The sequence below is a fragment of the Portunus trituberculatus genome, chromosome 12 (genome assembly GCF_017591435.1).
Source record: "Portunus trituberculatus isolate SZX2019 chromosome 12, ASM1759143v1, whole genome shotgun sequence".
Lineage (NCBI taxonomy): Eukaryota > Metazoa > Arthropoda > Malacostraca > Decapoda > Portunidae > Portunus > Portunus trituberculatus.
In genome coordinates, this window is record NC_059266.1 from 10581552 (window position 1) to 10593297 (window position 11746).

Consider the following 11746-nt stretch of genomic DNA (forward strand, 5'->3'; position numbering starts at 1 on the left):
TAACCGATGAAGGGTACGTGGTAGACATGGAAGAAATTGTAGTGCCTTCCGATGAGGAGGAAGAAGACAATGAGGTAGAGGAGCCCAGACCGACTCGTGAGAGACGGCCAGTGAGGAGATTTATAGAAGAATACTAAGTGTATAGACCCCTAGGGACATTGGAATCTTGTGACTGCCCTATACTTCTTTTACAGCTACATCAGACCCGCTGCTGGGGAAGGAGACCGCCACTGTTGGGGGTGGCTGGAATGTTCAGGAGGAGGGGCCTCCTGAATCCAGTCCCCACAGAATAAGGCCTTGGAGAGGACTACGTCGGCCTCTCTACTCCGCCCCTGTACGCCTGGACTAATGGGAAGTGGGTGGCGCAACACCAACTGGGAGGTCAGGTCCTGCCGGACCGGTAGAGACGTCAAGGTCTCGCTCTAAGTGGAAAGTTATAGAGTGTGAAATGTTGAAACGAAGGGCAGTAATACCATATGTGTGCTCACGGTGGTGTATCGCGATTACGTGGATTGTTATGTGTGTGTTACTTTTTGTTGTTGTAAAAGAGAAGACGAGGATTTGTTTTCCCTGAGGAAAAAGCCATGTACCGAGTAGCAGTACTGGATTGGGATTATTACCCACTATTAGGATATTTATTTAGTCCAAATCCTCATCTTCTCTTCATATGTGTAGCTAGGAATTCTTATATAGGGAGTCCCTGTAGGGGGAGAAGGGAGATGACGTGTGGCTGCGTGTGCAGTCATCATGGCTGCCGCCTTATAAGGTGAGGAGCGTGGTGGCGTCGCCCTCAGAACATCACCCCGCTCTCGTCTCGAGGTACACTCTCCAACCATCTCCAGGAAGAGCTGCAATACGCCACGTGGTCTGATATGAGCAACTCATGAGATAATCCTTATGATTACAGCACCGCCCCTGTGAACCCTCTACCACTTCCAGCACAGCAGGCCCAACCAGGCAGAGACAGAGAGAGAGAAGCAGGACGCCGCAAGGGACGGGCCGCCATTTTTACCTCTCGGGACGCCACCACACGCACCCTCACGCCCTCTCATCTACAGCCGAGTTACCCACAGTTCCCCCCCCGCCCCATAGGTCTCCCATCTTATAGGTAGGCTAGGTAGGAAGTTACATGACTGTGATGGGTTGTTATTGAATTAAAGGGTCTATTTTGTTAAGCTTTGTGTGTTCATCCCTTCCCCCCTTGGATTTGTTACATCTTTCTTTCCTTTCCTTAATAGGCCTAAGCCTCACTTAGGCCTAGTACAAGAGACTGAGCCTCACGAAGGTTCAGTATATGATCATGTTCAGTTGTTATAATTTCATCACAAGTGCTTGTCCAAATTATTCCTAATGGTCCTCTGAATTACAGTGACTATTTATACATTGGCTTATTTCGATATTAAGGCACTTTTCAGGAGTGCATTGATTTTCTAAAGATGCAAACCAATGGCTATCCAAACACGTCCTTGCATTATTACTCTGACTACTCCGACACTACGAGTATATTGCTTTTTAATACATATTTCTTCTTGCCAGTCCATTAAGCTGCTCAGATTATTTTTTTTCTTTTTATTTGTACCATGTGGGCTTTTCACGGGAATTTATGGGCTAAAGTTACCTATCTTATGTTCCACGATGCTGCTCTGTTATTACAATACGTAACACTTCATTAAACTTCCTGAAAAAAAAATCAGAAATCTATTTGCTTTCTGACATTGCTTCCATGTTTCCCTTCCCTCACTGAAAATACTTAAGACTTGAAATAAGCCCTGAGAATTAGCTGTCTTTAGTGATTTTTTTTTTTTTTACGTCAAGGCCTATAGCGCCTGTAGGCAATTTTATTTATAATGGTACCCATATTTAGGGCCCATATCACCGCCCAAGCTCATCTTGAGTGTAACCACTTAGAACCTGGGTATCATGGTGATATGTAGGTAACTTTAAACCACTCGACAAATGGCAAAGTGTTTTCAGGCTGTACGTGGTGGGATTCGAACATACGCGTGGACGTCTGCCCGATCCCACGCTCACCACATTATCCACTACGCCACCGCCTCCCTAGAGAGAGAGAGAGAGAGAGAGAGAGAGAGAGATTTTTGCAACACATACGCACCTTCCTTGGATTTCTCAATGTCGTCAGGAAGAGAAGTTCCCAGCCTCTCAATTGTAATCTTGCTTGCTTCATCCACAATGGTCTGACGGTTATTATCCGCGTTCAGGAAATCTATTGTAGGTACCCAAATATTCTTTGCCTAAAAGAAAGAGAAAAGAAAATGTAACACACTCACTCACTCACTCACTCACTCACTCACTCACTCACTCACTTTTTTTTTTTTTTATTTACACAAATCAATACATAGTTGAAGAGTATGTTACAAAATATTTTTACATATGATGTAGCACTTAATAAGCTAAAGGGAAAATTTTTAGTGTTCCCTATCTAAAAACCTAACTCTATCTAAAAACCTAACTATAAATATATATATATATATATATATATATATATATATATATATATATATATATATATATATATATATATATATATATATATATATATATATATATATAGAATATATATATATATATATATATATATATATATATATATATATATATATATATATATAGAATCAGATAACAGTAGAACTGGAATAGACACGGGACTGTGGAGCCGCGTCGCCATTGCAGTAACGTATCCAAAGCGGTCGACTGGTAGTACGCGGCAGCTGACTGTTAAAGTTATAATTTTGTAAGTTTTATACAGTATAAAGAGCATTTCTTAAGGAAATACTAATCATTACTAAATACCGCAGCAGTGGGAAGGCGTGTGCATTTGTGGAGGATGTAAGGTGCATCAAATTAAGGCTCGGCTGACCTATACCTGGAGGAAACATTATTATTATTATTATTATTATTATTATTAATATGTATATATTTGTGGCAAGTTGAAAGAGTCTTGTCTAATAATGGATTTACAGTGAAAGTGTGAAGAGCTTGTGTTGAGGCTCACATGAAAATGTTATGCGCATGTGTGATGCAGTCGCTAGTGATGTCACTGTGCAGTGAATAATGAAGTACAGTGAGGTGGATAAGGAGTGAACATCGTGAGTGATGTAATGCACACAGATTTAACATTATGAGTGGTGTATCCAACCATGACGTGTATAGGGTGACACTGGGTGTTGTATGCGGAGTTACTATAAGTCAGTGGTACAGTGGAGAAGAACTGCTAGTTGAGGCGTACAATGTGAAACACTACAGTGCAATATAATGAGAGGTCACACAAAATGGTAGAGTGAGAGGCTGTAACTGGGACGTAATCCGAGACGCGTGCAACTGGTGGCAGTGACTGCAGTTATGACATCTGGTGTCATATAGATAGTCAGTTTGGGAAAAGATAGTGACACTGGTGAAGAACAGTGACATGTTATTGACATCACTGTGACGTGGAAGTGTACTGTGGAGTGCTGTTAAGTGTTAAACTCACCTGATTACTAACGTGACTGCAACAAACCGATGAATGATTAATAGTGACTAGAATGGTAGGAAACAATGCCTAGGCAGGGACTGATAGTAACTACTGCGATATATTTCTTTGCGTTAATGATGTAAAAAAAAAAATAAATAAAACCCGCCTACGGGCTTTGTAAATAGTCTTCCTAAAAAAAAAAAAAAAAGGTTGCATTTTTGTTCATGAAATTATATAGAGTACGCTAGTGCAACATCTGTGACATATATAAGGGGTGGGATAGTAAGACACCAACAGTAATGTCCACGCCAAGCGCAAACTTGGTGTCGCCACAGGGGGTAACACACGGTCACAGTGTGATGACAAGAGGCGTAAACTCACAGGTGTGAAGAAAAGATGAGCAAGTGGACAGCCAAAATCATGTAAAGTAATTTATAAGTGATACAAAACTTGCATTTTGTGTTTGAAATACAGCTGAAGCTTAAATTTGTATTTAAACATCCTTCTGGTACTATATAAATTCTCGTGTTTGTATCGTATAACTGAGCGGTACAATGACACGGTTGTATGGATTTAGATATCGCTTTCAGGCATTGAATTAAATGCAGTTAGTTTGCTTCACAGTGATTTTCATAGATTCATGTTGGCTAGGAGCTGAGATTTCGAGGTTTGAAATTTAAGGTCCGTTCTCCGGCTTTGGGTACGTTACAGCAGCGCGGCAATTTTCGTGTCAAATCCAGATCTACTGTTATCTGTGATATAATTTAACCCTTTTCCGTTTCTGTGATTGCGAAAACCCCCCTGCGTCAGAATGTATATTCTTGGATTCTTTATCTTTACTGGAAATGATGCTTATGCAATATAACTACATCACTGAACAAAACATGATGGTGGCGGTGGCGTAGTGGATAAGGTGGTGAGCATGGGATCGGGCAGACGTCCACGCGTAGGTTCGAATCCCACCACGTACAGCCTGAAAACACTTTGCCATTTGTCAAGTGGTTTAAGGTTACCTACATGTCACCATGGTTCTAGGTGGTTACACTCAAGATGAGCTTGGGTGGTGATATGGGCTCTACTATGGATACCACTATAAATAAAATTGCCTGCGCTACTAATGGGCAGAAGCTGAACAGCGCTTCCCATACACTCTTCAAGAGTGCCTGCAGCCTTACCGTAAAGAAAAAAAAAAGAAAATGTGTTTGTGGATATTGGACACCTTATTAATGTGTTAGAGTGTTGAGTTGATGTTTTTCTTTACTGAGACCAGACTTGATCTCGTCAACTTGTATGAGCTGCCACGCTGTTCGAGTGTTGAGTTGATGTTTTTCTTTACTGAGACCAAACTTGATCTCGTCAACTTGTATGAGCTGCCACGCTGTTCCTTATTTACCGTGTGCAGGAACAGATTATGGCAGAGGTTCAGCGATGCATATTTCCAATGAACAAAGCCCAATAAATGTAGATGAACTGTCAGTTATTAGCCCCTCTCTTCAATGTCCAGGTGTTGAGTGCATTGTCTGCTACATTTTTCTTTTTCCTTTTTTTTTCCTTTCTTTTTCTGTGAATAGGCATCCTCCAGGCAATATTAATGACTTGATGAAGTTTAACGTTACATCTGCTTCAATTTATGAATTTAATGTTTTGCTATTCTTTTCTCTCTTATCAACAGACCTACAAGGATTAGCGATACCACTCGTACTTTAACTGATCATATATCAACACAATGTGTTCAGGAAAACTGTACCAACTACATGACAAAGACTAATCGGTGATCATTTCCTTGTAATTTATGAATTTAAGTTTTATTTATCAGAACAGAGTCATCTCGTGTATGCTAACAAGAAAATTGACTGCAATCAATCTTTTGGCTTTGATTTTGCACAAGTATGCTGGTCTGATGTGTTGGAGTTAGGTAACACTAATGAAATATTAAATATTGTTCAAATTCAATTGTTTAGGAGTTTTCCACAAGAAAAGAATAGTTGTAAACAATAAAGCATTACATCTGGTCTCACGATAAGTATAAGCAAAAACATTGACGTGAAAGACTTTCACACAAATGGTCTTAACTTGTAAAAACACACAAACAAAAAAAAAAAAAAAAAGATGCAAAACCAGAGTCTAATAGTATTTATTGGCTTAGAGGGTACTGTGAATCTATCAAGCCAGCTGTTACCTCAACGTTTCCCTTTGTCTCACAACACAAGGGGGCAGTCACAGCCTGCCCCCTAAAGACAACTCTCTTACTTCACACAAGACTGCATGGTATACATGCATTCTTCATTCAAGATTTAGAATTGGATATATATATATATATATATATATATATATATATATATATATATATATATATATATATATATATATATATATATATATATATATATATATATATATATGAAGTACTTTTATACCAGCAAAGTAAGTAATCTCATTTCTTTTCAAATTTAAAGGTGGAATTTTTTATATCACATTTTTTGTTGCCCTTAACCGGTTGTTCCTCTTACATAAAAAAGTTTACAATGGTAAATTTTACTATTAAAGAGTTTATACCTTAGATAAGTGTTTAAAAATACTAAGTTATTGTAATATATCTGCATGACACAACAGAATATCCAAAAATATACGATATGCAGTAGACCAACTTTTTTGTGATATATTACGATATCGTGAATATTGGTCCACGGCCAGGGTTGGGAGTCTTGGGTACTTTCCTTTCAACAGAACTCCAGAAGCCTCTCGTATTTGAGTCCTGCACCAGACTGTTGAGGTGACAGTTTGGGGAAAGCTGGTCACATTGATGCAGCTATTTACGAGGGCCAGTCTTTGGTCGTAATAATGTATAAATGTAAATGAAATGTGGCAATAAACTTACTTGCACACACACACACATATATATATATATATATATATATATATATATATATATATATATATATATATAGAGAGAGAGAGAGAGAGAGAGAGAGAGAGAGAGAGAGAGAGAGAGAGAGAGAGAGAGAGAGAGAGAGAGAGAGAGAGAGAGAGAGAGAGAGAGAGAGACAGACAGACAGACAGACAGACAGACAGACAGACAGACAGACAGACAGACAGACAGACAGACAGACAGACAGACAGACAGACAGACAGACAGACAGACAGACAGACAGACAGACAGACAGACAGACAGATCTTATGTTACCTCTGACGGCAGAATAATGTTGAGCTGTCGATCGCTGCGTAGATGTTTAAACCTGATCCGCTCGTCTTTCCACAGCATACGAACGACTATCTCAACTTCAAATTTGTTGTTTATTGCATCAATTTCCACGAAGGATCTGGAAGAGAAAAATCAATAATTACTGATATACAAACGTGTTAGGGATAGCGTTATGCCCGTATCACACGGTCACGTATACCCGCGACAGCGTGTCGCGCGACCAGTATGTTCGACGATCAGATCGCAGGAAACATAGCACACGGCGTTGATCTTCTATCCGAGACCTTCACCACCACAACAACAAACCCGGGTGGAGCGCCACTGAACACAATGGACCCAGTTGGCCACGCTATCTTAGCTGTTGGACTTTATGCAATTGCACTGCAAGAGCAGAACAAACGAAAAAGGAAGGCAAGGATTTGGACGCGAAGATGGCTAGCAAGAAGGCAAGAGGCTCTTCTTTGTATACATCTTGTCTCTGATGTCCCACAGGGCTGGCTCTTCTCTAATAAGACCAATTAAGGCTACCTCCATCTCTTTTCCCCACGGCTAAGGAGCCATAATTATTACAAATATGAGGTAGTGCGAGGGAAGACTGCTGAGAGGGACACAAGGGCAATGCGAACAGACCGCCAGTCCAGCACTTGTGGTGGTAAACAAATCAAAACAAAATCCGATACTATCTGTAGGTAATTAACAAATATCGTATAAGTGATGGGTATGCAAATCACGAAAAATTACACCATTATATTGATGATATATGCCAAGTAAAGCATTATAAAGAATAATTCAGTGTTTTTGTGGAGTATGTTCATTATAGTCTTTCCACGACGGTCTTCCAGTCGCGGGAAATAGACAACGGTCTTGGATCATTCCCGATGACCCTGTCCTCTGAAAATCGGCGTTTTCTGCGACGCGGTCGTCGATATTCCAGATGCGCGACACGCTGTCGCGGGTATATGTGACCGTGTGATACGGGCATTAGTCTGGTGGATATTATCGTCTGCATCAGCGTCGAAAGAGATTACCAGAGAGAGAGAGAGAGAGAGAGAGAGAGCACCGATGGAATGAGAGTAGAGACTGCGTTGTTGTCCATTTAGTATACCTTGGACAGACAATAGAGGAATGCCTGAGGGAAGAGGAAAGAGAAAGATAGAAGTGACATGGAGAGGAAGGAACGCATTGGGTGTTAGAGGGAAGAAAGAATTGCGTAACGAAGGAAGGAGACTGTGTTGAGAAACGACGGAGAGAGGATGGGAAAACGTGGAGAGAGTGATGTAATATATGTAAGCAAGGAAGTGAAAATCAAGTGAAGACTTAATGAGAGGGGAAGTAATGGATGGTGTTTTTCTTTTTTTCTTTTTCCTGTTTCATCATTAGTTTTTGTCCTTCCTACATGAGCTACCTTCCGGCTTCTATTACCTTCACCTCCCTGGCATCTGTATAGGCCTACTTCTCCTTCAGTAATTTTTTGTTTTTTTATATTCTAGAGATACACATGTTTTCTGCGTAGTTATCTTATGCTATCTTTTATTCTACGTATTTACTGAAGTTATTCTGTACTGAAATGAGTTTTGTAGCAGAATTATTTATCATTTCACTGAATGTCACTTTACTACTGTTGTAGTAAACATATATACAGTCTGATAATCAATATGGTAAGGATTAATTGAATCATGTGGTAACGAACATTAACGAACACTAACTACCATTGTGTGTGTGTGTGTGTGTGTGTGTGTGTGTGTGTGTATCAATGCCATACTTTTTTTTTTAATTATTTATTTTTTCCAATCCTTAACTTAGTGATTCTTTGTCCGTAGTGGGATGAAGCGTGCAAATCCCTTCCTACCTGAGACTAATGTTGAGATACACAGGTAGAGCAGAGCCTGTTGGGCTGGGGGGCGGCAGCGTGGACTGATACCCTCGTGGTAGGTCGACTGTTGAACAATCTATTTCGTCTGATCGATCATCACACTGCGTTCGCCGGTCACACACCTGTTAAAGGGCTTCAATGGTCATATATATATATATATATATATATATATATATATATATATATATATATATATATATATATATATATATATATATATATATATAAGGCTGGATAAAAGCGTGTTAGACGACAGGAGACAGAGGGTAGTAATTAATGGATCGAATTCCGAAAGAGGAGAAATAGTTAGTGGGGTGCCACAGGGCTCAGTTTTAGGGCCAGTTTTTAATATATATCAACGACTTGGATAGTGGAATTAATAGTGATATCAGTAAAAAGATAGGTGGATTAATTAGGTCCGATTCGGATGACAAGCCATTCATCTTAGCAAACCTTCTCGAGTAATCGATTGCCTTCAGCCTATTCTCATGTGAACTGCCCTGCTGATCTTGGTAACTGCATGCCTGTTTGCATTACGATGAAGGCAACGAAACATATCAATAGATAAGTCAATAAATGAATGAATAAGACAAAAAAAAAAAAATAAACAAATATAAAGAGACCACAATATATCATACTCACCACACACACACACACACACACACACACACACACACACGGAAATAATGAGCTCTGAGCTCGTTCCGTAGGGTAACGTCTGGCTGTCTCGTCAGAGACTGCAGCATATCAAACAAACAAACACACACACACACACACACACACACACACACGCTTGTTTCCTATGGGTGAGGTCACTATTCACCTCCTCCATCAGAATGCAGGTTCCGTCGTCACAAGTGAACTCCACGTTTTCATTGCACTGCGAGAGTGTGAGGGAATGCTCTTCCAGCTTCTCGCGACCACAGAATCCATGTGAAAACTCCCACACATGACGACCGATGGGGAAGTCCAAGGAACCGTCGTCGTCCATCTCAGCAAAGGTTGTGTTTGCCTAGAAGTGGGAAAATGTAAGAGTGACGGGATATCATAAGAAGACGAGATTCAATTGTTGGTCGAGAGAGAGAGAGAGAGAGAGAGAGAGAGAGAGAGAGAGAGAGAGAGAGAGAGAGAGAGAGAGAGAGAGAGAGAGAGAGAGAGAGAGAGAGAGAGAGAGAGAGAGAGAGAGAGAGAGAATAGTTTGACTAAATGATTGACTGGTTAGTCGATTGATAGATAAATAACAATGATCTCACCATAACGTTTTCCAGACGCCACGTGCGCCGGTCAGTGTAATAGATGTGGGAGCGGTAGTAACCTCTGAAATAAGGCTTTCCATTCCGTGTTCCCGTCATCACGAAGCGGTCGTCATACAAGGTGGAGTCACATATTCCTCGGAACCTGCAAATAATTACAACAAATATTGAATAAACGTTGATAACAAAATAAAAAATAAATATGATAATCACAAAAGAGATTAGTAAATATAACTTGGACATCGCATTTGTGTGTGTGTGTGTGTGTGTGTGTGTGTGTGTGTGTGTGTGTGTGTGTGTGTGTGTGTGTGTGTGTGTGTGTGTGTGTTTGTGTGTTGGTGGATGTGTAAGAAGCATCGGTCAAGAGCAACAAGAATAGATGAAAAAAACACGGAAAAAGCTTGAATGTACAGCCTCAGCTAATGAAATGATTCATATTCTGCCTCGTGCAACCTCGCAAACTGACTACAACATTATAACTCTGACGGTTCTCCACTCGTTTCCTTTCCTCCGATCCTATCTCATCCATTGTGTATTGATATGGAAGATGATTTCACTGCCAAACACATTGATGAAGTCCATAGTAGGATCTAAAATCAATAAAGAAGCCGCCGTGGTACAGTGGAACCATGTATGCTTTGGGGTCCGAGGGGTCTCCAAGCGCACGGGTTCGAATCCTGCCCATTGTCCGAGTATAGGTCGGGCTTCCTCACTCGGGGCAACGGTTTCCTAGCGGGTGGGCTTTGAGAAAGGAGGTACCTCAAAAACGTATCCCCTTTAGCCCAAAAATTCTCGTGAAAAAGTCCACATAGTATAAAAAAAAAAAAAAACTGCCCGGAACAATGACCCGTTGCAAATGAACGGCAATATGGAATATTGATCAAAGTTAAGGTCTGGGCTTATTTAATAAGAATTCAAAAGGGAAACAACGAATATTAAGCACTTTCATTTCAATGTCATTAATTAAGTATATGAAAATAAATTTGAAAATCACGAAAGAGATAGTAATGAATATATATTGGACATCACATTTGTGTGTGTGTGTGTGTGTGTGTGTATACACGTGTGTGTGTGTGTGTAAGAAACATGGTCAGTTTTGATGAAAGAAAGGAAAACTTACCTTAGAAGAACAGGCATTTCGAGAGCACACAGCACGCAAACCTTGTAACTCCTGCGGCACGACTGGTCCGCCCATCCTCCCTATTGAGTATACACATGAAAATAAATCATACACACACACACACACACACACACACACACACACACACACACACACACAAGTTGGTAGTAATAATACTAAATAATTCAAAACTACCATTCATCACTATAAATATCCTCAGTGCTTGCTAATGTGTTTGCAACAGATAACTGGATAGTGCACCACCCCAATGTCTATTGTAAGTAAGTAAGTAATTAAGTAAAGTTTATTGCTCTTAGCAAATACAAAGATTTTTTTTGAAATACACAATAATCTATCACTTCAGCAACAGTCTGTCGAGCCGTAGCTCCCTAACAGACCGAACATCTATGTTTATGATACTCATATACACACACTTACCCTCTTACATCCATCCATAATCACATACCTATATATACACACTTACACATACATATATACACACTTGTATATATACATACCCATTCATACATACCCGTACATGTATACATACCTATACACATATATACACACTTATACACATATACATACATACACATACATACACGTACCTACGTATACATGTAAATTGCAACAATAGTGATGATTATGGTAGTGATAATAAATGATAATTATAATTATAATAATAATAATAATTAATAATAATAATAATGACATGTATACACACATACACTTACCTACATACATGTACATTGTACGTAATTGGCAACAATAATGATAATTGTAATAGTGATAATAATGACAATGATAATGGTAAAATAATAATAAT

General features: G+C 39.6%; 1 protein-coding gene across 1 annotated transcript; it reads right to left on the bottom strand.

The window, feature by feature from the left end:
• Positions 1-1240: 1240 nt before the first annotated feature.
• On the bottom strand, positions 1241-11057 carry LOC123502646. Its single transcript, XM_045251811.1, has 7 exons — positions 10921-11057; positions 9801-9945; positions 9371-9559; positions 8524-8669; positions 6657-6792; positions 2114-2252; positions 1241-1257 (listed from the first exon to the last, which is right to left on the bottom strand). Exons 1-7 carry the CDS (start codon positions 10935-10937, stop codon positions 1241-1243), a joined length of 789 nt encoding a protein of 262 aa, XP_045107746.1. The 5' UTR covers positions 10938-11057.
• Positions 11058-11746: the final 689 nt, after the last annotated feature.

Bases quoted from the DNA above. Each gene is read 5' to 3' on its own strand.
- LOC123502646 (XM_045251811.1), bottom strand. The intron at 8,670-9,370 runs GTGAATAGTGAC...GCCCTTTAACAG, and splicing joins CCTGCATTCTGATGGAGGAG to GTGTGTGACCGGCGAACGCA. The intron at 6,793-8,523 runs GTAGGAAGGGAT...TTTCTCTTCCAG, and splicing joins TATCTCAACATTAGTCTCAG to ATCCTTCGTGGAAATTGATG.